General features: G+C 38.7%; 2 protein-coding genes across 2 annotated transcripts in view; both read right to left on the reverse strand.

Annotated features, from left to right (window-relative positions):
* LOC140238633 (uncharacterized) overlaps positions 1-1746 on the reverse strand; it is a 37680-nt gene extending 35934 nt beyond the window's left edge. Inside the window, exon 1 of the mRNA XM_072318536.1 lies at positions 1675-1746. The gene's annotated coding sequence lies outside the window, so the exon portion shown is untranslated. The remainder of the gene's footprint in view (positions 1-1674) is intronic.
* Positions 1747-16809: 15063 nt separating this feature from the next.
* On the reverse strand, positions 16810-26331 carry LOC140238642 (kelch domain-containing protein 10-like). Its single transcript, XM_072318545.1, has 7 exons — positions 26177-26331; positions 23443-23585; positions 22066-22308; positions 21224-21493; positions 19971-20085; positions 19181-19320; positions 16810-17448 (listed from the first exon to the last, which is right to left on the reverse strand). Exons 1-7 carry the CDS (start codon positions 26262-26264, stop codon positions 17239-17241), a joined length of 1209 nt encoding a protein of 402 aa, XP_072174646.1. The 5' UTR covers positions 26265-26331; the 3' UTR covers positions 16810-17238.
* Between the last annotated feature and the right edge of the window lie 164 nt (positions 26332-26495).

The following is a 26495-nucleotide window of genomic DNA, read 5'->3' on the forward strand; positions in this document are numbered from 1 at the left end:
AGGGCAGAGTGTTAGAGTTACTGAATATAGACAAAAAGAATGGTTTTATGATATCTTTGTAAAATATTAAAAAAAACAGTGGGAGAATTGCGAGGCACTGACATCTGGCTTTGTGTAAGTGCATATCAATCATGTGCAGGATATGGACTGTTACCAATATCACAGCTCATAAGTATGATAAAATGTGACACTTTACGTAATGTTGATTTTACTTTCCGGAATGTTGATTTTTTTGGGGGGGGATTTTTTTTTTTTAAATCTTGATACAAAACAAACATCAGAATTTAATGTTAAATATATCATGTCAGTTTACCAAACTCTCTCTTCTTTTTTTAAGGAGTTGCTTATCGGGTGGGTATTCAACTTCATATCTATGTAAACTCAGTATAACATTGCAAGCTTTTGCATTCACTAGTAATAGAATCAAATGTTGCATTTAATTTCCTAATTTTTTTCTCATGTCTGAGTAAAATGCCATTTCAGGACAACTTTGGAAATGAATCATGTGGAACACAACCCATTTTTATACAGGCGTCCTTGATTTTGATTAATTTGTAGTATCATAATTCAGTATAAACTACAGCGCTGACAGTATAAGAAATATTTAGTGTGCAAGAAGAAATTTCTAGGCCCACCGTACGTACATTCTAACATTTTATAAATGTGGCTTGTAAATGATAACACGAAAAAAAACAACTGTACAACCAAAAGTTACACAAGTTAATTTGGATAACTATTTGATTTCACATCAGATTATCTTTCAAAGTAAAACAAATCTAGGCATTTGTTAATATATTATGTATACATGCATTCCACATAATGTTGAAAAAAGTTATATTTTTTATAAACTAAAAAGATTAGATAAAACAAACTGGATAAGTCCAGTCAAAATATGTTGGACCAACTGCAATCACAAAGTGAGGAGGAGAAAAGAATATAGTGGTTCACTACGCCTAAAACATAACAAATTATGAAAAAACAGTGAACGTTGTCTCGGTATGCCTCCCTTTGAAGCTTTGCCTCTACTCAATGCAGAAATCCCTTACTCGACACTACACTATCATTGACTATGGTTATACGCTTCCTACGTCCTCGTGAAACAGTAGCACTTGTATTTTGCATATGTGTACATTTCTCTCGTGCTCTCTCCGCCTAGCGCCTCTAGGGCAGCGCGCCTCTCCAGCACCGTTTACTCGGGGAATACACAGAGCGCGCATGTGCACCACTAATATTAGCATATTCAACAAACGGCAATACTAAACATTCTACATGGAATCCTCGTGTACTGTGTCTACTTTTGAACTACGGCGAATCTGACGTACAATATTATAACATGAACTGCAGTGAAAAGAGATGTGGCCAACTCTCCAAGTTTGGAGAAAACTATAGTCAAGTAATCGATTTTGGTTTTCCATGTGGCAGGACAGTGAGGCATATCCTGTAACACACGGAAAAACGTTAAATAAGTTACGGGTAATTGGCTTACCGATCGGTGTTCCTGCAAGACCACTACACAGTAGAATGAATACGCTTGTTGGTTTATTGAATAACACACGCCCACAAACAAATTTGTGCGTTGAAAATAAGACTAGAAAACTGCTTCCCAATTCATACGAATCTTATTCATCAATGCAATAGTATATATTGTAGGTATTGTCATCAAAATTCACTCACCATAACCCTGTTTCGTGCTCTAAAAACAATTTTTTGATCCACAGATTTCCACGTAAATTGACGACGTCTTCGCCAAGATGGCAGCTCAAAAGTATTCTGCGCATGATCGGAATAGTCAATGTTTACGTAGGGGAATTTTAGGGAGAAGGGTGTGTAATTCTTTCAAATATCAGGTTTAATAGCATTCATAAGGATCTTGAAAATTATCCGTATCACTTAAATATTTTCGATTAGTATACTCCATACGTTGTATAATAAGATATAGTTGAAATCTTTTTCACATTTGTATTTAGCCTTCGCACTTAGAGACTGGATGGCCATTGTCAGTCTGTTGGACGAATCCAATAACATTTTAACCTGCTTGCTGGCTGTACAAGCTCGCAACCAACCTCGCCATCTGAGCTTGTAGGTGACCCATTCGCTTTCAGTAGTGCTCGTCAATGTAGACAAGACGATGAATACCTTACTTTGATGAAAAAATGGGCAATCTCTCAAATGTAGGAGAGCATAGAGCTCCACATAGATATGCACGTCAAAATTTCCAGTTGGTCATTTGTGACGCATATGTCTGGTAATCTTCGCCAAAATTTAATGAAAATCTCCTTAGATCCCTAAATGGTGAGAATGTAATATCATTTACAAAAGAAAATGGCAAGCAAAACAAACACAATGGCAAAGTATTGTATACATTTTTTTTTCTCTCTCTTCGGTAACTTATTTTAAAGGTATGATAGGTTGTGCATAATCATATCGCGACTTCACATGATAGTGAAAAAGAACAACAAACACGTTATGACTGCTCACACGGTTACACCCGATTTTAGATAACTATATATGCATGGGGCTATAACCGAGGATAACAAACAAACGAAAAGTTTTGCACGGACATACAATGCTTGAACGCCGGCTTCATCATTCATCTTTCAAAAGCTATATAAGATGCATACAGTTTTAGTTGAGGTGGGGCTTCCTTCAACGATTTTGGATTAGGCCTATAATTTTTTGAGATAATTAGAAACCTCTCATGAAATGTGAAAGAGCATATAATTCTCAGAGGAAATGAAAGTTAATTCGATGAAAATGGTTTTGAAATGGCTGAGATGTCCAAAATAAAATCATCCTATTTAAATAAAAGGGGGCCCGCCTTTTATTAGGTTCACTTTGTTTTATTTTGTTTTTGGACATCTCAGCCATTTCAAAACTGATCACAATTCATCAAATAAACGCAGGTGGGTCAATCTTCACTCCCTCCCTCCCCCCCCCCCGATAACAACATAAACAAAAAACGGGAACACAGATCGTGGCAAAAAGAGAAAACAATCACTCCAGGTTTGGCAGTCCAAGATGACAGCCAATGTTCTTACAGTTTTCCTCAGACTTCGAAATGATTCTGGAATGAGATAGAATGGGCCTACTTAAAAAAAAAAAAAAAAAAATGATTGAAATCCATATGCATCATGACTGTACATATTCTCGACCACAACGGATACATGACGCCCATTCAGGGTTGGCTCTGGGGTTTGGTTTGTTTTTCTTGTGTGTGTGTGTGTGTGTGTGTGTGTGTGTGTGTGTGTGTGTGTGTGTGTGTGTGTGTGTGTGTGTGTGTGTCTGTGCGTTTTGTTTTGTTTTGTTTTTGTTTTTGTTTTTTTTTTTGGGGGGGGGAGGGGTAACCAAATGGCGATGGGTCATTATACATTAAGAAAATCTTAATATTTGTTTCTTTTCTCTCAAAATCGGCTGACAAGCCATTCACCCCCCCCCACCCAGCTTAATTAAGGGGGGGGGGCTTAAACCCCTACCATCCCCCCCCCCCCGAATCAGTCACTGACATGTTATTCATAAATCATAATGTTCCAGACTAAAGTCGACAATAAACGTCTCTTTTGAACAAGGACTGTAAGCTTGTAAGAGTTCTAATTCACTCCATCGAATGCACAATGAATGATTATTAAATCCGAGTACAAGTATACATATCATCGTTGTTGTTGTTGTTGTTGTTGTTTTATTCAGGCCTACATAAAAGACAGGATCCACTCCAAAAGTTGACGATGCTTATTTTTCCCCCCTGATTTGTTACTTTCGGTCTCAAACGTAATCAGCTTATTTACCACTGAATATTTTTGGCATGATACTGGTTTTGAATTTGGGTTTTATGTTGTATTTCACTATAAGTAATTGTACTTATTGTAGTTAGAGGACCGAAAAGCTCAATGTTTTGTTTATCTTCATTCAGTTCAGCAAGTTCCCATTAATTATTTCACCAGTGCCCGCCCCCCCCCCTTCTCTCTCTTTCTCTTGGTTTCCTTAGAATTGGTATCGTAATGTGTGTGCACCATCTCTCCCCTTCCATTTCCGGGTTTCTTCAGCTGAAGAAGCAAAAAAAAAAATTATTATTTTTTTTTTTTTTTGGGGGGGGGTTGTTTCCGCCAGTTTTCGAGCACTAGTAATCTTGAACGCTTTCCATGTGTGCCTTATGACGACTATACAAGCCATAGAGATAATGTTTCATCAGACTTGCGTTGAGGCAAAATGTGTATGATTTTGTGACTAGCCGTATACTGATGTCATCAGAAATAATCTGACGCAGAGCAGTAAGCCTAATGATTTTTTAATCCAGTGAAAATTACAAAATATATTAAAGAGGCCTAAATGGGACCGTGTAACTGGTTTCCACTTTGGACGGTCGCAGTTGCCGTAATGTTCTGTTTTGCCTAGCTAATAGGAATATGTCTGTGATGTTTAAAAAAACCTGTTATGATTTACTTCATGTCAGTAGCCTCTTGATTTTTTTCCCGCTCCGCAGAGTTCGATACATCACAGAAAATTTAGAAAAAATAAACGCCTATTTGTCTCCTTGACTTTGTGTTTGCGCTGTACATGCATTAATTAATCATTAGTCAGTAGTAGACGTCGCCACTATAACAGAAACAATTTTCATTGCCGACGACATTTGAATGAGATCGGGTAGACATTCGGTCTTTTATTTTCTGGCTTACACAACACTAGAATCTCGGGCGCGACTGATTTATCGCATGCTTCGTGGAGTGACTGTATACGTCCGACTCCGACAGCCGTGCTTTTCTGGAAGCATCGCGCATCACTGCACCAACGGCACTGCGCATGTGCTCCTGCGTGACGACATGGAGGGGGGGGGGGGGGGGGGGACATACCGCAAGTAGGGCCTCCCCATAGAGCTGTATAAGAGCTCTATGGGCCTCCCCATAGAGCTGTGTGCTCACTGTAAAACGCAGTAGAGAATATGGGTAGGCTAGTGAATGGCTATCTGTTGACATCAACAATGACAATGACTGCTACTTGCGATAATGTGCGTATCAAGAGGCGAGTTGTGCACTAACGTAACATTGGCTATGTCATCGTTTTCTGGGCACGTCACTGAAGAGTAAATACCCAGCAACGACTACTACAAGAAGAGAGGATTTTTGTGCGCAGCAAACTCAAGAACAAACAAGCAAACAAGTAAAAAAAAAAGAAAGGCACGCGTTGATAATGCTATAGAATGTGTTCATCATTCGCCGCTTAGGGGTCTACCACCTGACTTTTAGGTTAAACATTTGTGGCCAACCGTACAGAAAAAGGCACGCAATGATTATGTTATAATATTCATCGTCGTTCACCGCCCACCGTTGGACCTAAATTAGGTGAAACAAGAAAAACGCATTCGGGTATCGCCAATTGCTCTCGTCTCTTATTATAGAATAAATGTCTAACTTGCTATAACCATCTCAGTTTACCATTATTGTACAGCTAGCCAGTGGTAGGCCTATCATTGAAAAAAAAAAATCAAAAAAACAATAGAACCGACGGTTTAAACATTGCAAACAAAAGCAAAAACGCGGAATCTGCAAATACTAACACACTTTGGCAATTATTGAACAAACAAGAGAGTATGTAGCGTGTTTATTGGAGTAGCAGAAGGGAATGTCCTTATACAGCTAGGCCATTTTAGTACTTCTCTTCCAACGAGCCGGAAATGACTGCACTCACTGTCAGCACACGAGCAAAGCCATCCCTTATAGCTGTGGCTTCCCCAACACCCACGCAACTGCCACATATAGGCCTCTATTCCTTCCAAAGTTCCATAGGCCTACACCAACCTTACTAATATCAAATCGCATTGACCGTGTGGTACATTAAAGTTGAAGATGAGGAGACTACTGCAGGTTATCGACGTCATTGTCGACAACAATATAAAGAAAATATAAAGGGAATTCCACAAAAATTCATTTTCTTGAAAATTACACATTCCATCAATTTGATACTGACAACTGTTGTAAACTTAACATGCTTAAGTAGTCTTCTCATCCAGCGGTTCCAACATCAAAACTTTAAGAATTCATAACTTTTGTATCGATTGTCCGATTTTCCTCAAACTTTCACTGATGTGTTCTACTAAAAATGTTGTTGCTTTCACTCAATCCACATTTCTCTTTCGGTCTGGGTTTCCTTTAAGTATACAATATAAATCTGACATCTGCAGTTACCTGAATTCCTTGCTGTGTGGCAGGTAAGTGTATGTTTGTTGTTATTTTCTAACGACAATTAAGTGTAAAGAAGCATTTGTTTAGCACCATTTAAGGTATTGTATACTTGATACCATAATTTGCAGTTCCATGACATCTGCTCCTGCGACAGTATTGCTCCCATAATGAAATATCTGCATACACGCTAAGCCCAACCTAAATTACACCCACAAACATATTACCCTATATAATCCTAATCCTCACATCAAACTATTTAAAAACTCTATCTCACACGAACCCTATCATAACTCTTGGTCCTTGGAGAAAATAAGACCGGAGCAATTGTGGCAGGAGCAAATAATCGTGCCATCACCATAACTACGTATAGGAAATGTGACACCCTTTGTAACGACATTTTACACGGTATATATTATTTTCCAGGTGTGACGCAATTTATAGACATGCGATAATTTTGAGTTGCCGAACTAGCTTTACGCCATCAATAGGGTCTTATACTCGCAGGCGTTCTCAGGTGTGTATATAGCCAAGGAAGTACGAGAGAACTCGTATACCTCCTTGGTACAGCACATTATTTTCGTCCCCTACCCCACTCCCTCCGATTTAAAGGCCTAAACTTCATTTTCATGAAAACAAATTCATACGCACGTGGACAGTGTGCTGACGTCATGACAAAGTTTACATTTGTTTTAAGAGCTATAATGCAGCCAGGTCAAATCTTATTCTGCTACATTTGACATTTTCTGTAACAAAGAATGTAAGTAATCACGTCCAATTAAGTTAATGTTCTTGAAATACAACATGCAGTATACTGTTTTTATTTACAAATAGAACAGATATCTGTCAACATTATGGCGAATGATTTAACACAAAGAATGCACATGGTTTATACAGCAAATCATTACAGTATCGTGGTAACGCATAATAGGGCCTGACTACCTTTTTAAGACATCAAGAGGTTGTACGCCTAGTTGCTAACTTATACCAATGTTATTGAAATACAACAGGCAGTATACTGTTTTTGTTTACAAATAGAACAGATATCTGTAAACATTATACTGTGTATTATCTAATTGAAGGTTTACAACAGTTTAATAAAGCCCACTTGGAGTGGTATAGATTATTGAATATACCTTTAATTCTTAATGGTAAACGATTTAACGCAAAGAATGCACATAATTAATTACAGTAAATCACACAGTCTCGTGATAACGTATAATGATGACCTTTTTAAGACAAAGGGTTGTACGCCTAGTTGCTATAACTTAACGACAAAACAACAAAAACAAAAACAAAATCTTTATATGATTTCTGTGTACAAACCAGAAGAAGAGTTGGGAAGTGATGATATACCAAGATCGTCTGCCTAAAATTTTTGACTTGCACACAAAACTATGGTTGATGCTTATAGTTGTGTTGTACAACTGATTGTATAAGTTATACTGACAAGCACTGTAATTATCGTGTTCGAATTCACTTCAAACACGTAATGGAGAGAAAATAAACCCGTCAAACCAGAGATCTGTATTGATGTAAGTTGGCTCCCCAAAGACCCTGGTCCACCTTTATAAACTTGCTATAGCAAAATTAACTCCGGTCAGGCCGCACATTGTGTAATTCATGAGCCTAGATATACTTTAAACTAACAAAAGAAAGATGTTTTGAAATATGACTATTACTATGTGTGTGTGTTTGTTTGATGCGTGAATGTGTTGGTGGCATGCTTTGTGTGCGGGGAGTTTGAGTTTCATGTGGGTGCGGCTTACAACTAATTATGTTCGACAAAATTTGTAGATGTTAGTTTTGTTTTTAATGGATCACACAAAATCATATGTATTCATGTCATTGTGAAAACAGTTGCGATATTGAACAAAATTCGAATTAAAAATCATTACAAAAATATCTTTGTGACTTTGGTTGGGGACTGGGATTTGATTTGGAGAAGATTATAAGAATTTGTTTCAGTTGGGGGAACTGATAGGGCTTTTAAGATTTTATTCTTGAGTTGTATATAATGTACTTTTTTGCATATAATATCTTTTTCTAAAGGTGGAATATGAGTTATATGTTTAAATTTTAAGTGAAATATGTTTAAATATGTAAATATATTCAAATGGAATATATGCATATCATAATAAAAATGTTGTTTCGTTAGTATGGTTAGTTGGCTTGACTTCAATTGATAATAAATAAATGACTTTAATTGATTTATCACCATTGTCGATGTTACAGTGAGAGGTTATGGCAATAAATACTACAAAATGATGTTGATTTTGTCTTCAACTGTATATTTCTATGTTTTACGTTGTATCCAGAACGGACTGTTTGTTCATGTATAATTTGAGAATAAAGTCGATAAAGATCAATTAGGGGAAAAGTGTAAATATGTGTTCCGAATCTTTTCATGTTTTCTCAGGTACTCGACAGACATTCGCTCATTTCGTATCAACAATAAAATCAACAGCCTCGAAAAGGACCAATTTGCCCTATCCACTTTGTTTTCGGTTCCCGAGTGGTTTTCCTTCGATGTTTTCTGATTTGCTCTTTTCCTTGTCCCGTCTCCAAATTGCAATTTATACTTCCGACGCTCATCTCTCTTCATATTTTGTTTCTTTCTTGTCGTGTACACAACTCAGTATGCACCAACACACACGCGAGCTCGCGCGCGCGCGCGCACACACACACACACACACAAATACACGCACGCACGCACCGACACAGACAAACACAAGCACACACACACATAAAGAAGTACTACATTGAAAGACCTAACACAAAAAAAAATGTATAAGTTCAATTCAATTCAACAAAATCCAGACACTAATTTGACAAAGTTTTGTAAAATGGTGTTTCACATTGTTTGATTTCTTTTTTTAGTTACCTTTTGCATTTTACATTTGAAAACACTAAAATGGAAAATAGAGATAGAAATACTTGTTTATTTTTACTTTGTTATCAATGTTTCTCTGTTCGGAAACCATTATGCTTTGCTGGTGCCTTTTGATTTGATAACTTTTTTTTGTTCCGTATTTTGATTTGTATCAAGATTATTTTTGTTTTAATTGTATAATATGTTGGTCATCATTCTTAGTCATTTGGAAGTATCATCCTTATCGATTAGGTTCTATCAGGGAGGTGTATTGTAAATAGTCATGTAAATAATCGTATATAAAGTACTAAAAAAAAATCATTGTATTGAATGTTTTTCAAATGCTGGGTGCCGTGATTTGTAATAAACTGTCAAACACGTACAAGATATATTACTGTAATTCTTCTCTTCTTTTTTTTTCCTCCGCATGCGCTCTCTTGCCCTCACCCCCTCAGTCTAAAGGGCCCCCATGTCGAGAAACAACTTCCTATCCTCATCGCTTTGTAAATTTGGGCGGTGAAAAAAAAAGATATCACATGAAAGTTTAGCGTTTTCTATCCCAAGTGCATTTTTGGCTGGGGTATAGTACATTTTAACAGCGAGAAAGAGTGCCGACATTTTTCTTTTTTATCTGTTCGGTAAACGTTTAATCTGTGAATTCTGGAAACAATGAAGTTTGATATCTCTACTGTTACTGACAAGCGAAATAAGTAGCACGCTTTGAAAAACGCACACTGTACATGCTGCATTGCCTAACCACATTCTAGTGGAATTTCTGCAGTCGGATGTGCCACTGAAAAACAACGAGTTCCATGATTTACCACAGGCCATATTTACGCATGTTGCCCGGAAGCTAGATGTACATGACCATGTGTAACACCCTATATAACGTTAAGGATGGGTCGGGAGAGGGATATACCCTTGGGTATTTGTCTCCTGGTCATGAAAAAAAAAATGTCCTTAAATCGGACAATTTTTCCCTTATTATAATAGTCCCCAACGGATTAGACAGTACAGTGTATAATGGGAGCTGAATTTCGTATGTACTCTTATTTATGGACGCTTCTTTCAGCTGATAAAGATATTTGCATCTCCCTCTATGATCACCTGTTTTTTGAAGCTTTGAAAAATCAGAGAATTTACATTCCTCAATTGTTGCCATGCAGATATTCAGCCAAAGAAAGACATTATAAGCTTTCTGGTTCCTTAAAAATACAGTCAACTCCGCTAAGCAATATGCCAAGTAATTGGCTAAGCCGATGAAAATAAAAAGTTATTTCGTACATTCGTAGCCTTGATGCTGATACGTGTGTTATTCCTCTGTAAATGCATAAAGTCAAATACATGTCTCTAGAAGTCGATCCGTTTTCCTCGGTCCAGTCAAGATCGACTTACGCGGAGTTGACTGAACTTTGTTTTCAGCGTTCATGCAAACACTTTGATAATATCAAACAACATTCTTTCTGTTGGCGCACACATCACTCCTCTTGCAAAACTTGTTGCATCAGGTTATACTATAGATTACATTTTTGATTTCCATAATATCGACAGGGAGGTGACTCACCTCCCTGATACAGATAACATCTCCATGGTAAGACGTTGGCCGCAGACGCATGACTTTGATGTTTATATAAAAGGCACCACATTTTTACGCTTCCAAGCATTACTTTTTGAAGATTTCTCTTGTCTCACTTTATCCTACTCATAAGAAGTATATGATACAGACAATGATGCTCATAACGATAGGAGCACCATGCAGTAATAATAATTCCATATCAAAAACTGATTATTAGGATGATGATTTATAAGATGTCATGAAAGGAGCTAACATCATTCTGAATATTTCTGTGTCACTGCTTTACTATTTCTCACCAAAAAAAAAAATTAACTCCAAAAGAAAGAGAAAAAAAATCCCTATACAAAGCATTTAAAAAAATGACAAAAATCGGATATGAAATAAGGAAGATATGACATTTTGAAATTCAATTTGTTGAAAAAAAAACATAATTTTCATGTATGTTATATAATGAAATTTCGAAAATTTGTTTTAAGCTAACACCAGTCAAAGCATATTCCCATACCAAAATGCATCACAGATTACATTTGTTCTTCTTATGTATTTTGGTTTTGAGGCAAGTTTTTATTTATACAGCTGAAATATGAGATTTTTGTCATTCCTGTATATGAAATGAATAAGAAATTATGAGAGAATGACATCATTAACTTGGTCATTTGACATAACAACTGGTCAAGAAGTGTTTTTCAAAAAAATTTGAAATTGAGAATGTCAATGCAAACAATTTTCACCTATATGTAATTGCCTGATCTCATATTTGCACTGATGCTTCTACAAGTTTGCTATTTTTCTCACACATCTCCCTCTCTTAGACAATTCATGTATTAACTAGGAAAGTATAATACACACAAGAATGTTTGGTATATGTGATACGTTGAAATGTGCATCATGGAATATACGTTGAAATGTGCATCATGGAATATAATTGATAGGTATGTGGTGTCCTTTTGCCATATTTTGGTCTGCTTGACTTTTTTTTTTTTTGTGGTCAGTACTCACAATGACACACTGCTCTCTTCAGTCAAAGACGGCACCAAAAATTCATTCATTTTTGTCAAAACACATTCACACAGCAGTTTGATAATTACAAGGTATGTGCAAAATTCTCATCATTAGACTTTCACAGGTTTATTTGTTTATTGATGTCATAATATAACGAGTAGAACTGCCCAATTGTGGTGCAAATATAATATGCACTCACTGCTTTTCATTTTTCGAGATACAGGCAATAGCAATAGAAAACACAACTTAGTCTTTCGTGTGTATGCATGAGTGGATGTATATGCATACACATTTCATGTATATTTGATATAAGAAAGAGAAACTTTGAAATAGAACATGTAAACATTGCAAACTGTTCTGAGAAATTCCTACTCATGTTCAAGTAAGGGATAAAATGATTTGAATACGAAACCATTTGTATTACCATCTGATACAAATATTGATAGCCAAAAAATATGATGTCTCATTCCAGTTGTTAGTATTGTACATGTATACATGTATATTTCAGAGCAACATGGGGGATCAGTAAAGCCTACAGACACTGCAAATATGATATGATTGACAGAGCTGATGAAAAATGCTGAAAAAAAAGATGCCTTTATTCCATTATCTTCTTTGCTTCTTCCCCCAATACATGTACGGATGCATGAACTTACTAAAAACACTGCAATAACATTGACTGGAGCAGTCAATGGCAACTTTTAAAATTCCACAGTCCCAACAACTTGTAATGTGTCAGCTATTCAGGCATGATCAAAGACAGGGAACTCCAGGAACATCTTGTAAAGTTAGAATAAAAGAACAACAAAGGGGTAATATCTCCTGCCTTTACTTAAATTTATTTTAAGCAGTCATCATTGAAAGATTGTAAACATCTCTACCATAGTAATGATCACTTCGCAAGGCATAATTCACATTTTACATGGTTTGATCAAAAACTATTTTCTTTCAGAGAGGAGGCCTACAATTGCAATCATCAATTGCAATGACCCTACTTTCACGACTAACATGGTATGTAAACACGCAGTCTCCACTACATAATACGCTACACTGATATATGTTTGCCCTACATATTATATTACAGTTGAAATAGAAATATCAGTACTTTGTAGGACAAGGCTAATGTTGATAACTTGCGTACATTTTGGGAGAAATATTTTAAAACACATTAACATATCATTGCATGTGGGAAGTGGCCAGGTTTCATAAATGCCTAAAGGTTCATATACATTTTTCGGGACTGATACATTTTAAATACAGTATGCAATTGCTGACTTGTGTACTTTCCAAAACTGCAAAATTAAAAAGCTTGTACAGCTGAGTCCCACACATCCATTAATTTGCTGGCAGTTTACAGCATGTAATTGCGCCTATAATCAAGTTGGCTGTTTGACCAGCAAAAGTGATAAGGAATTCATGGAAACTTGTACACTACTGTGAAGCCTTTAGATACATTCTCTAGAGGTACAGTAGTTCTTTGGTGATGACAATACACTGGGGCAGTAAAGAAGCATTTACATCACATTCTATTTCTGACAGCAAATGAATAAACACATACTGCTTGAACAACTTACATTGTCCTCTTCACCACAGAGTGATAAATGGGTGTAAAGCATTTTAACCTATCGAGGATGAGCTGATTACTGCATACGCCGAATATTTTGCGAGGCTTTTATTTTCGCGAATTTCGCAAGTCAGGTCCAATTCGTGAAATCAAAGACACACGAAAATAATAACTCTGATCCTGATATGAATGTGATGCACACATAGTTATTTCTCTGTTCAATACAATTCTCCACGACTGCAAATTTAACCAATCATGAAATCGTAAGGAAGTCTCGATTCGAGAAAATTTAGACTAGCTAAATATATGGCGTATACAGTATGTAATATAACACACTTTTCCCATACACAATAATATTGGCCACAGTATATTCCGAACTAGTCTTCAACAGGTTATCAAACGAGATATGGGGTGTACTTTGAAGTATGAATTTTGTCACAAATAGACCTAGTCACAATTGTTTTCTACTTGACAGATTCCACGGAAGACTTGTGAACATGCTGCTGCTAGTTTTTCAACTTTCTCGTTCAAAGTTAATACAGTCAACTCAACACAGATTTATCTTATTGGGACTGAGGGAAATGAATCAACTCGTGCGATATCTGACTTCTATATGTACAGAGGAATGACATGCTGAAGGCTATTATGAAATATTGTGACTTTGTATTTCCATTGATTTAGCCATTTTTTTGACACATATGCCATCGACTTACACAGAGTTGACCATACATTTGAACACTGTTCCTGAACTCTTGCTAAGGAGTTTCATAATGCATCTACATTAATGGATGATTTTTTTCCCTGTTTGGGGCATTTTCAAAGTCCTTGTTGAAACCTCCAGTTTACGGTATATGCCGAATATTTCACAAGGTTTTTATTTTTGCCAATTTCGCGAGTCAGGTGCTTTTTGTGAAATTAAAGACACATGAAAATATTGACTCTGATCCCCGATATGAATGTGACGCACACGTATACATTTCTCCGTTCAGTTCAGTACTCCACGACTGCGCATTTAACCACTTGCGAAATCGTCGGGAAGTCCTGATTCGCGAAAATTTACACTCGCTAAATATATGGCGTATACGGTACATTCATTAGTCAGTGCTATCTGGAGAGAGAAGGACAGGCTGTCTGTTTGCTGCGGAAAATGTTGTGATTTCGGTTTGTGCGTTTAACATGAATACATTTACAAACTCCATTATCTACATACACACATGTGCAATCAAACCTGCCTTAGCAGACCACCTGCCGTATATGGCCACTTAAATGATCCCCTTACTGTTTTGCTATGACATGGAAGTCTAGGACAAAAATACTAGATGTATCTAGTAAGAAAAATAACAAAGAAAGCCCATATCCAGGATGTTGACATATATTGACTATTACACAACTAAAAAGATCCTAGCTATCCGATTAGTCGGTTGCTCATCACGTGAAATGCAGCTCAGAGTACCATTGCACGCTGTCGCTGTTGAGCATGTAATTTTTGTCAATCAATTCTGGGTATTCCACGCTGACATCACCCATTAGCTCATAATCAACACATAATTTTTGCACCATTAGACACCTCTGATATAAAAAAAAAAAAAAATACATAATTTTGCTGAACACATACAATCAGTTAATATAAGAGCATACTCAGTCATTCATTCTTACTGTCAACAACTTCGACCGATCGCTTTCTCGTAAGACTGTGCCACACTGCAATGTAGAACCATTCACCTTCCATGGATAATGGTTGTCAATTCTATACTATATTGACGTCCGAGGTATTGTATACATCAAAGAGTGTGTGGCCTTCGTATTTACTCGAGCAAAAGAACAAGGTTTCACCCTTGTGACCATTCACTATTAATTCTACTTGTATATATACAATCAAACCTGCCTTAGTGACCACCTGTCAACACCAGCCATGTGCCGTATATGACCACTAAAAACAATTCCCTCTGAGAGAAAAAAAATTCAAAGAATCCATCTATAACGGTGTGCTTGTTTTTTTTTTTTTTGTTTTTTTTTTGTTTTTTAAATCTCCCGTGGGAGCTGCTATAGACAGGTTTGACTGTTCTAATACACAACTCATTTTGGGGTTTTGAGCATCTGTAGTAATTCTTTGACAGGCTAGAAGTACATTCATGAGTGTGCAACTTGAATATTGATAGAATCATTTTTTTCTGTACTGTCAATTCATGTATTAGCAGAACTACATGCTATTTGGAAGACTTACATATCATGGGCCAGCAGGTCTCATTTGTAACTGAAGACACATAGACCCGGTGGTTTAGTCGAATGCGTACGTGGGTGCACGGCGCAAGTTTCCTACAGAGAACAATGCTATTGACTCCTCTTTAGCACTTACGCTTTGACCCATTTCCCCGAGTCCGAAGAAGTCTGATCCACTGTGGTCAGTTGTCCGATCACAGTTTGGTTCATGATTCGGCTTAGGGGATGACAGCTTTAGCAAACTTCTTCTGTGACGTCATACTAAGAAGCACATGTGCATGCACCCTGGCATTACTACAGACTGCATGATGCGCAGAGAAGACAACAAAGGCAACATTACCTAGCAACATCTACGCGCTTTAGTCTTCATGACAGCTCAACTTCGGTAATCTTTGTATCAATGCTAATGGTGATCGGCACTATCATCCAACAGCCCCCCCCCCCCCCCTCCACGACTACAGGGTCTATACACCTTTTACAATATTTGTGAGCAATTACAGAAACGCATGTGATAGGGGAGAGATATTATTTCTGTTTGTTTGTTTTTAAATGATAGTGACCACTGGCTTTGACAAATTTAGCATTGACTTGAATGTGAGACTTTGAAACACAAGGTCAGGAAACCAGTGCTCAATAAATACCTGGCAATTATATTTTATCATGGGGTGGGGACAGATAAAATAGCTTTCCAGTTAAAGAGTCTTTCTGGGATCATATTTCATATTATATGCTCTTATCAAGCCAAGACACTGCAGGTAATAATGTGCATTACGAACAGGGATGCCAACTTTGTAATCCGCATTGCAGTATTCTGAGGACTAAAAGGCATATTTTTTGGTAGAAAAACAGTATTTTTACCTTTCTTGCAATAGACATGCGTATCAATCAATTTTGGGATGAACTGTATTTTCTATGAAACCTGCTGTTTTTTAGCAAAAAACAGTAAAAAATATTGCAAAACAAGATAACAGTTGGCATTTCTGTACATATCATTAAACAAAGCCTCACCACATCTTATACTGTTCATGCAGTGCATTTTATGGTGTTTACATCTTCACAAATTTTGTATGTCTCCAGATATCCGCAAAATATACAAATCATGGAAATATTGCCGCCAATTAACAAAAAATATGTTGTATATTGTCTCCAAGGCTAGAAATCTCTAACATTTTTTATGATAAGGGATAATACTTATTTTTTATCCTGCCACTATGGTTCTCCATCTTAAAATCAACTACTTACACAATTGTCTTACTAATCTCAATTTGTGAAATATCATACATGTGAAATACTGTATGAGCTGAAATGTTCGCGGTGGTTTTATTTTCGCGAATTTCGCGAATCGCCTTTGAACCGCGAAAATAACAACATGCGAAAATAACAACGCGTGAATACCTAAGTTCAGTTAGACCCTCGCAACCGCGAAATTAACAACACGCGAAAATGTCCTCCAAGTAGCAATTCGCGAAAATATCTGTATGCGAAAATTTCAGCTCGTACAGTATATGGTGTTTTAATCAGTATATAGTCTCCTTCATTGGCTGCTGCTGGGGAAATTTGAGTTAGGTTGATATCACTCCCACCCTTGTCCATAACTGAAGAAGCAACACTGAGCGTTTTGCTAATTTGACTACATGTTGTGCCCCTTTCATCAAACATGACCTTTACATTCAGGTCATGCAGATATTGAACCTAGAGCATACCTCAAACAGTACCGCAAGTTGTGCGATTCTCTGATGCCCTCTCGCAGCAGAGTCTGATCAGATACAAGTGTCCCTGTCACCATGGCAACAGCACAATGTCTTTATCATCATTTTCGTCATCATCATCCTCATCATCCAATGTCTGGTAGGAGACAAGGGGGTACTCCCATGGCCTGCAGTGTGTCTTTCCTCACAGTTGAAGGATCCTTCAGCAGCGAGCGGACACAGCTCCAGGCCAATTGGAGGAGGGGCTGCATCCTCACCCACACCCTCACCAAACTCTTGGTGCGCCTCCTGCCTTCCTTATCCAAGACTCCTCCATGAATGAAGAGGCATCCACTCTGTGGATGGACACATGAGACATTATAGAACGGGTAGCGAGAATTCTGCAATATCATTGGTCGAGAACTGTGTGTGGATTTTCTACTGGCCACACGCTGCCTCACAGTGGTAAACATGTTATCACGCACTTGTAGCAGGAGCATGCGCACTTGTCACAGTACTTTTGCCATGCATCCAGTAATAACTGGATGCATGGTTTTGAAGTACTGGATGCATGATTTTCAGGCTTTTGTCTCTGGAAGCCAAAAGGAAATGCATCCAGTAAATTTGCCATCGGGCAACACATTCAAAAAATGGAGTTTTGGCAAGAAAATTGTTCCATTCTATAACACAGATGACGCACATGTCTTTTCGTGTGTCAGTCGGATTATAGTGTGCATGCGGTAACTATGGAATTAAGCCTAAACCCACTCAGCTTTGCCTCGTGGGTTAAGCATTCCATAGTTACCTTATGCACACAATGCCGACTGATGCACTCAGACCTGTGCGTCATTTGTACATTTGTATATTGGAAAACACATTTTTACAACCAAGCTAAGGATTCAGTTGTATGAAACCAACAACAAACAAGAACAAAACAAATTATCATAAAACATCAACCAAAACAGAGCCATTCAGGCAGATCAAGAAATTGTGCTGGTAATTTTCTACAAAGCTAAAGTTGGTTCGGATGCCATTCACAAGGCTACCATTAGGATCAAACAAAATGTTTGCAGGCTTGGAGAAGCCATTCAATTCACATTATGAGTACCAGTTTAAATAGAAACTTCACTTTGAGTAGCTTCACTGTGCAATGAAAATGTACCCCAGGAGCTAATACATAATCTGTGAACACAGCAACATAACTGACATAAATTTCTTGGTACTTTACTGAGTTTACAAAAATTAATGTATTGCTTTACTATTACAGATTTCCCACTTCACATGTGCCAATGTTTTCTCATTGATCCTATCAATAACCATGTGAAATGCAGTAATTATAAAATGTGATTATCATCTTTTTACGAAGGTTTAGAATACAGCCAATAAGAAGTGTTAAAGTGAGTCATGTGTGCACTCTTTATCTTTACACTACAACATGTTTGAATTTTTCTTTTTGGACCTCTTGGATCATATGAGTAAGTTCTACATGTAGCTGACTGGTATTTACCCACAAAGGTAAATGAAAAATAGTTCACTGACCCATTCTATAAAACAAATAATGCACAGGTGTAAAATGAAAAATAGTTCATTGACCCATTTTATAAAACAAATAATGCACAGGTTTAAAATGAAAATAGTTCATTGACCCATTCTATAAAACAAATAATGCACAGGTTAAAGATTGTACCGCTATTTGAGATGGGGCACTCTCTCAGATATTAACAATGTCATGCAACATGCACTTGGATGTGCCTCGTGCATGTTTCACCATTGCAAATACCCTTGAGAGCACCGCATCTCCACCAGCACACTCTCACCTTTGCAGAATTTACATAATAAGCAAAATTTGAAAATATCGAGTCATAAAATAGTGAAAAAAGTGAAAGGATTGCTTTCACAATATGCACACTATGTGTGCTAGGTGACTTCTCTGAATGAAACCAGCCCCCAGGAGAGTCGGGTCCAACATCTTCCAGGGTATGAAACTCTCTGGCTTGTGAGAACCAGCACCAAACACTCCATACTCTTGCAAGTATGTTTCCCTTAAATTTATTTGGAGTCATAAAGAAACAATCTACCTGTACTTACCGGTGTTATTGCTGATGCATGGAAGTACACAGGTTGTGGTAATTTGGCTGTCAATTTAGTCCACTTGCGTGTGTCTAGTGATAAGGTCCATATATCGTCATAGATTCGCTCCCCATCGTAGCCACCTGTGATGTAGCCAACTGAATATTAATGAAAAAGAGGGAAAGGAAGATTAGAGTTCTTAACTGTTCCAACTCAATTTTGATTCAATATCAATGTGACGGAGCATAAGAAATGATCAGGATCCCCTAGGAGTGGATGAATACGGCTATACTGATATGTTTATGTATCTTATGACAAGATAACATACTTTAGAGATGGTTTTGAGTAGGATTTTTCTGTTTACCAGACAAACTCATCTTGGTTGACTACCCCTAGTCAACTAGGATAAACTGAAAAGGGGATTGGGAACACTCATTAGCATTTTATGACACAAAATAAACTCCGAATATTTAACCATTACACTCCATCCTGCTTACAATTAACTTCACATCGCTGGGGTGACAAGACCTCATATCTGCAAAATGTCAAATGTTCAGGAGAGCAAAAAACATGGCAGCCAAAGCACTATATCAAATAGGACAGACTTTCCTTTGACATGTCGTGGTGGCTTCATTTTTGGGGTATGACAGCTAGGATATATGGACAGGACATCACTTATCTAATTATCTGACCATTAATCAAAAAGTCATTTTCACCAAAATTTGAGATACAGGTAACAAGGTCTTGTCACCCCAGCATTGTTATACTCTATTAAGGTGAAAGAGCAATACCTCCTGTTTACACTCACCATTATCTAACTGTGCGCAACCATGGCAACGACGTGGTCCAGGAAAGCCATGGATTGCATCAGGGTATGTATCCATCAATTCCCATTGCCTTGTCTCTGTGTCAAACACATTCAGCTGGTTTGGGCAAAACAACAACAACAATAAATGAAACAGTAACACAACATCAGAAGAAAACCAAATCTCAAAAAGGAGAGAGGTATTCACCAAATATTTCATAGGGGTAACAAGGATCATCCTTTGCTAAAGAAAAAATAACATTAGCACAAAAAGAACTTAGACCCTGTTTACAGTGCGGGGCCGGGTTCGGCCGCGGCTCGGCCGTGGCCGAGCCTCGCAATTTTGTCCGTTTACACTGCTGGGCTCGGCCGCGCTTTTAATTCAAACCTTTCAATATTTTGTCGTAGTGGCGCTCTGCTTGTAAACAAACGCAATTTGGTATAGCCTGGTTTTCAGACCCTTTGCCAACTGGATTCCGTGGCAACAAAGTCGCCGTTCGGGCAAAGGCCTTTGCCGAAGGAAAAATCCTTTGCAGGACAAAACCACCTTAAACTATACTTGTTTTCGACGTTGAGGGGGTTAATATCGTGAATAGCGAGATAGTACGGGCAGAGGGTCTGGAAGCCAGACTAAAATTGGCCGCGCATTTGGCCCAGTTTGCGTTTACACCAAGAAGAGTCGAGCCGCGGCCGAGACCACCTCCAGAGCGTGGCTAAATGCGCGGCCAATTTTGGCCTCGCACTTGGCCTTTTGCGCGTTTACACTGAAATGAAGGAGGGCTCGGCCACGGCCGAGTCTCGCACTGTAAACAGGGTCTTATTTCCCATTTCACTGAAAAAGTTTTGATGAACATGAGCCAGAAAATGCAAGGTGTTACTGAGGAAATTCTTTTGATATTCCATTTCTTTCCCTAAAACATTGCTATGGACTACATTTTGCAAAGTTTTATGTTGAAAAGAACAGGAAATCAAATCTTACATAATACAAAAACCAAGTGTTTATGTTCAGCTTGAACTCCCAAGTGCATTGACCCTATCTGCAAAAAGAAAAAAGAAAATCCATCAGAAATCCATACAAATTCCCGGACCACTACCAAAGTTTAATCATCTGTTCCTTGGGTCATTATCAACATTTCCTGGAAGTTTCATTCAAATCTGTTTACAACTTTTTGAGCTATTTTTCAAAAAGAAAAACCAACGCAGATGATCCTCCTTCCTTGGCGGAGGTAACAATGCAAAGCCAATGAGTAACGCACCTGTTCCAGTGTAAACGCCATCTGAGATGTACCTCCTCCAATGACATACAGCCGACGCCCATCACTCAGCATCTCATGCCTGTATCGAGGGTCAGGCACGCCCCTGTTCCTCTCCGTTAGGCCCTTGACCACTTTGGTCTCATGCACCTGGAGGTCAAACACTCGTTCCCACTTGCTGGTGTGCAGGTGACAGCGATGGACGTCGGAGCAGTAGACCCACCCCGTTGTTCCTCCAAACACGTACAGGTATGGATCGAGAATTGCTATAGTCTGCAGATTAGGAACAACAGGCATACAAATAGTCACTGACCACTCAAACCATAAAGCCTCATTGTTTCAGTAAATTTCTATTTCAGGGCAACAAAACCAAGTCAAGCGGTCGGTATATAGGGTAACAACTGAGGTAGTTGCAGCGATACTCTCTGTCAAAATGTATAGTTTACTCACAAATTGTTCCCGACAATAATTTCTCAATAGATTAACTGAATAGATATGTATCAAAATATATCATATGGCATTACAGAATTAAAATTTTGCTGTTGTTTCTTTTTATAGTTTTTGACAAATTTCTTTTTGCACTAATCAAGAATTAATACAAGACTTAATCAAATTTTGGGCATAATTTCGTGATTCTAGAATTAGAATTACATCTCCTCCGAAGCAGAGAGAAAATTTACTTGTGCAAAATATCCATGTTCACAGTAAATTTTGCAACAAGATAATTGTATTATTACACAAATTGGCATGGTTACTTGTTCTATCAAAATCAACCCATAAAAACAGCAGACTGCCCATATTCTCCACCCCTTTCTATCCCCCCCCCCCCTCAGTCCTTGGCTCACCTGGCCATAGCTGTTGATAGGCTTCTTCTCCCCTTCTGCACTCCTATGATGCCACTCAATGCTGCGCACATCCAGCCAAGTTATCTGGTTACTGCTAGTGTGCCCAAAGGGGAAACTGGTACCCCCATAGATGAGGACCGTCCGACCCCGCCGAACGGCCGACATGGAGGCAAGCTTGAAGTGGCTGCGGCACTCATCAGCAAGCAGATGCCATTGATTGGATGGAATGTGATACCTCCATACCTACAGGGAGTGGGACACATCAGTGCTCTTTGTCATGAGTTTTTTGTTTTACTTGGATCAACTAACTATTAAACTTTACACTCTTTTAGGGAATTAGAGTCAACCTGAAATACTGCATTTCAGATCTGGATCAGTTAATAGTTAACTTCCCAAATTTTTGTCTGATTTTTATCAAATTTGTATAGTGAGGTGGCCACACCTCGTCAGGGGACCTAATAATATCACCATGCTTAAAATTGTTACGAGCGCTCTGAACAAAAATTTATGCCCTGGACTGTGTTCAGGGTGTACGCTTGAAACTTGGCAGGGTTACCACAACCAAGCAAATTATGGTGAAAACCGAGCAGTCTTTTCGCGAAAATCATAAATTTATTTTAGGAATACGTGTTATAAGTATCATCACGGTCACCCACACACATCTTTTACGTGCTTGTCTATGGGAGCATCACGGTCACCCGCACACGTCTTTTATGTGCTTTGTCTATGGGAGCATGGGTGACAAGTTGCAGGCCCCTTCCTTAGCGTACAACCATTCCGCATCGTTCGCGTTTGACTACGATAGCCGCATATTTCCGGTATCGGTCAGTGAACTTGTGGTTCTACTGGAATCTTCAGAATTTTTCATGTACCGGTATGTGAGTGGGCTTTCATAGAATTTCAGTGACGAAATGTGATTCAAACATGCATAAACATCAACTTTGATGAGGTGCGGGTCACTCAACTATACTGATTGTGTTCATACAAGGTTACTCCTTCTTATTAGACTAACTTTAACTGATCCAGAATAGCTCTCTCAGAATCCATTATTGGATACAGGATAAAATTTATGCTTCCTTGGAAGACATAAGATCATTAGTTTTGCATTCTTTGGCAAAAGAATCTCTAGTAATCTACATATTAGACAAACAACTTAAGCTCCTATATCTACAAAGAAAACAAAATATTTCCTATTTTGAGGAGTACCCTGAGATTTTTTTTCACTAAATTAAGCCCAAACAAATGAGCATGACATTTACGATGTATCTTGCTATATTCAAAGAATAACCTTTAGCATTTTGAAAAATAAATTCTAGATAGTTTCAGTTATATTTTCTATTTTTCAAAAGACACAGTTTTTTTATTCACTAATCTTACCTCTCCAAACAGTGGCTCTCTGATATCCCCGAAGTATTGAAAGACTGTTTCTTCATCTGGATTATAGCCACCAAACAGGTAAACGTTGGTTTCATCAGCCACAGCACAGTGACCACTTCTAGCACACGGCTTCCTTTGCCTCGCTGTGGTGAAGATAGAAGGAAACCCAATAGGTGGTAGAATGTATTAGATGACATTGCTTTGCAAAATAACATACTATAAAAGTGAAAATTTTCGCGGTGTTGACATTTTTGCGCATTTCGCGCAACCCGAAACTAGTGCGAAAATAAAAGCACGCAAATATTTTTGCTTGCCATATGTTCCAGTAGTTGATGTCTTGATTCCGCGGAATTAAAAACATGCAAAACTCTTCTTATCCCACTGAGCACGAAAAATTAGTCGCGCGAAAATATCCACTTTTACAGTAAACAGAACTCAGTCTCAGTTTTGCTTTCCTGGACTGGAGCTGCTGCAAGGTTCTCACGGCCAAGGGATCCTAGGGATTAGCTTCATTCAAGATAGCCCGACCAGACGCTGTTAATACGCTACGCGAATACAGCGTCTGACCAGCGAGCGGGCACCTTCAAAGTGGGGAACCACAACACAACTACAAAACTTGTGAAAATTTATACGTTCTTTATAAACAATGTACACGTTACCAAACGTTACTCACCTTAAGTGCTAACTATACACAGCCCAGTCGCTGTACATGGTACGTCGCGACAGGGCTGTACGAGTGCGACCACCAACCACTAGGAGAGCGACGTAATCGTATCACGATAGCTTTGACTTTTGATACTTACGATCATTTTTGTCACCTCAAACTCATCGAGTATACTCTTCAATATTTACTCTACATCTGATCCTATCAGTACTCAAATGTACGTAATGAAACTTACCGAAATTGATCATCATATCCAGCATGTCCACACCGTACACAATCTTTCACGCCAGGCCAAGTTTAGATATCGGGTGGTCACGTGATGTGAATGCCCTTTCAAAAGGTCGCGCTGTCGATCGTGCTGCTACACTCAAGCAGCGTACGCACGGTTACTAGTATACGGCTATAAACTGTACTGGGCTTGGCGGCGGCTGGCGTCTGGTCGGGCGAGGAACATTGAGCTCCATACCACGGTATTTGTTGTGTAGCAGACGCCAAGGTTTGTTCGACACTTTCAACGCACACGCGCTCGCTCTGGAGCACATCCGGTCACGCATGCGCATAAGTCAAAGCGCCATTTTGAATCCTGCAACGACAAAGCCCGACGGTCAGGAATTGCGCCAGAAAGTGTCATTTATTTGTTCCACGGACTTATCGCAAGTGGTCTCCATGGACCCAGTGTGGCGAACTATTCTTCTGTAATAGAAACATGCATTTAACGTGAGTAAAGTATTCTGTTTAAAGGAGAAAAGTATACATGTTCCTAAGTTTTGTAGTTGTGTTGAGGTTCCTCACTTCGAGGCTGCATGCCATGCTCGTCAGACGCTGTTTTCGCATAGCGTAACAGTGTCTGGTCGGGCTACTTAAGTGCATGCTTGTATTACAGAAGGTTCGTAAGTCCATTGAGAGCCCTCATGATAAGTCCGTGGAACCAAAAAAATGATACTTTCTGGCGGATTCCCTAACACCGTCGGGGTTCATTGTTGCAGAATTCAAAATGGCGCCTTGATCTCTGCGGAAATCTTTTGCGTGCGTGCGATGCGCTGCTTGAGTGTTGGTGTAGCAGCACGGTCGACAGCACGACCTTTTGAAAGGGCATTCAGATCATGTGACCTCCCGGATATTGGAAATGGCCTGGCGTGAAAGATGATGTACCGTTCATGAACCGTTCACACATGCTGCATATAACTATCATTTTAGGTAAGTTATTAAATCTAGAGTTCTAAATTTCAATATTCATAGCATAGATATGAAGTCTCATTATCATTTTGTTCGTCAGATGAGTTTGAAGTGACAAAAAAATGATCAAAAGTACCAAAATTCAATCCGATCTCATGCGATCATTGGACCCTCTTCGTGTTTGGAGCTTCGCTGGTACAGCCCTGTCGCGCGACGTATGTACAGCGGCGACTGGGCTGTGTATAGTTACATTCAAGATAAGTCTAACGTTAGCACTAGAATATTTGAAATTTATTTAATGTCTCTCATCTATCTAACTGTTACCCAGATGCCACATTATAACAGGCCTAAAATGCTGAAAATGTTTGATTGGCATTCACATGAATTCTGCCCCCATCAACCCATAACCCATGCATATTATTCATAAATAATGCATGGTCTCATCTTTTTTTTTATCTTATTTTTTGTTAAATTTATTTCACTTCTGGACTGCTTTCTTCCTTCATCGTACCATACTTTCGATGATCGGATGTCACAGCTGCCTGAAATTAAATGAAAATCGAACTACACAACTTTGCAATCGCGTGGTACATTCGTAAAATAACGAACGGTTTTCACTTAGGTGTCTACAGTGACTACACTTGTGAAGTTTACTGCCAGGCCAGTACGCCAGGCCAGTAGCCTGACCAGCACACCAGGCACTGTGCTGCGATTCGCGACAGCGGCTGCGTGTAGTTACTAGCCAGGCCAGTAACGTTACAGTGCTACTTTCCTGTACGCGGATTGTCATGCAAGGTTATGGTGTTCCCAAACCCCACGTATTGGGTATGGTGTTGGGTTCTTACCATCTCAGAACCGACTTAAATCATACGCAAAATGTGATGATGTGCATACCTCGACGGTATCCTCTGTCCGATTCAGGGCATGCTACAGGCTCTAGTACAACTGCTGAACCAATTTTCAAAGGATAAAGGTGATCCATTCTTGAACTACTAGAAATGGAATCTTCGTTCGCCGAGTAGTGTTATCCAACATTTATCAACGTGGGACTTTCCCCAACCGCAGTGCGCGTAAAAGTACGCACAGCTACAGCACCTAAACTCACCTTGCACAGCTACAGCAGCTGCGGTGCAACTGCGCGACGCACTCAGTAGGCAAAAGGTACCGGTGACTACCGGATAGACTTTGTAATAGATGTATCATTAGTCTGGGT

Source organism: Diadema setosum, chromosome 2 (genome assembly GCF_964275005.1).
Source record: "Diadema setosum chromosome 2, eeDiaSeto1, whole genome shotgun sequence".
NCBI classification, from domain to species: Eukaryota; Metazoa; Echinodermata; class Echinoidea; order Diadematoida; family Diadematidae; genus Diadema; species Diadema setosum.

Coding starts and splice junctions, on each gene's coding strand:
- LOC140238642 (XM_072318545.1), bottom strand. CDS start 26,264: ATGGATCACCTTTATCCTTTGAAAATTGGTTCAGCAGTTGTACTAGAG. Junction 21,494..22,065: donor CTATCAACAGCTATGGCCAG/GTGAGCCAAGGA, acceptor CCTAATCTGCAG/ACTATAGCAATTCTCGATCC. Junction 20,086..21,223: donor TGGCGTTTACACTGGAACAG/GTGCGTTACTCA, acceptor TGCCCAAACCAG/CTGAATGTGTTTGACACAGA.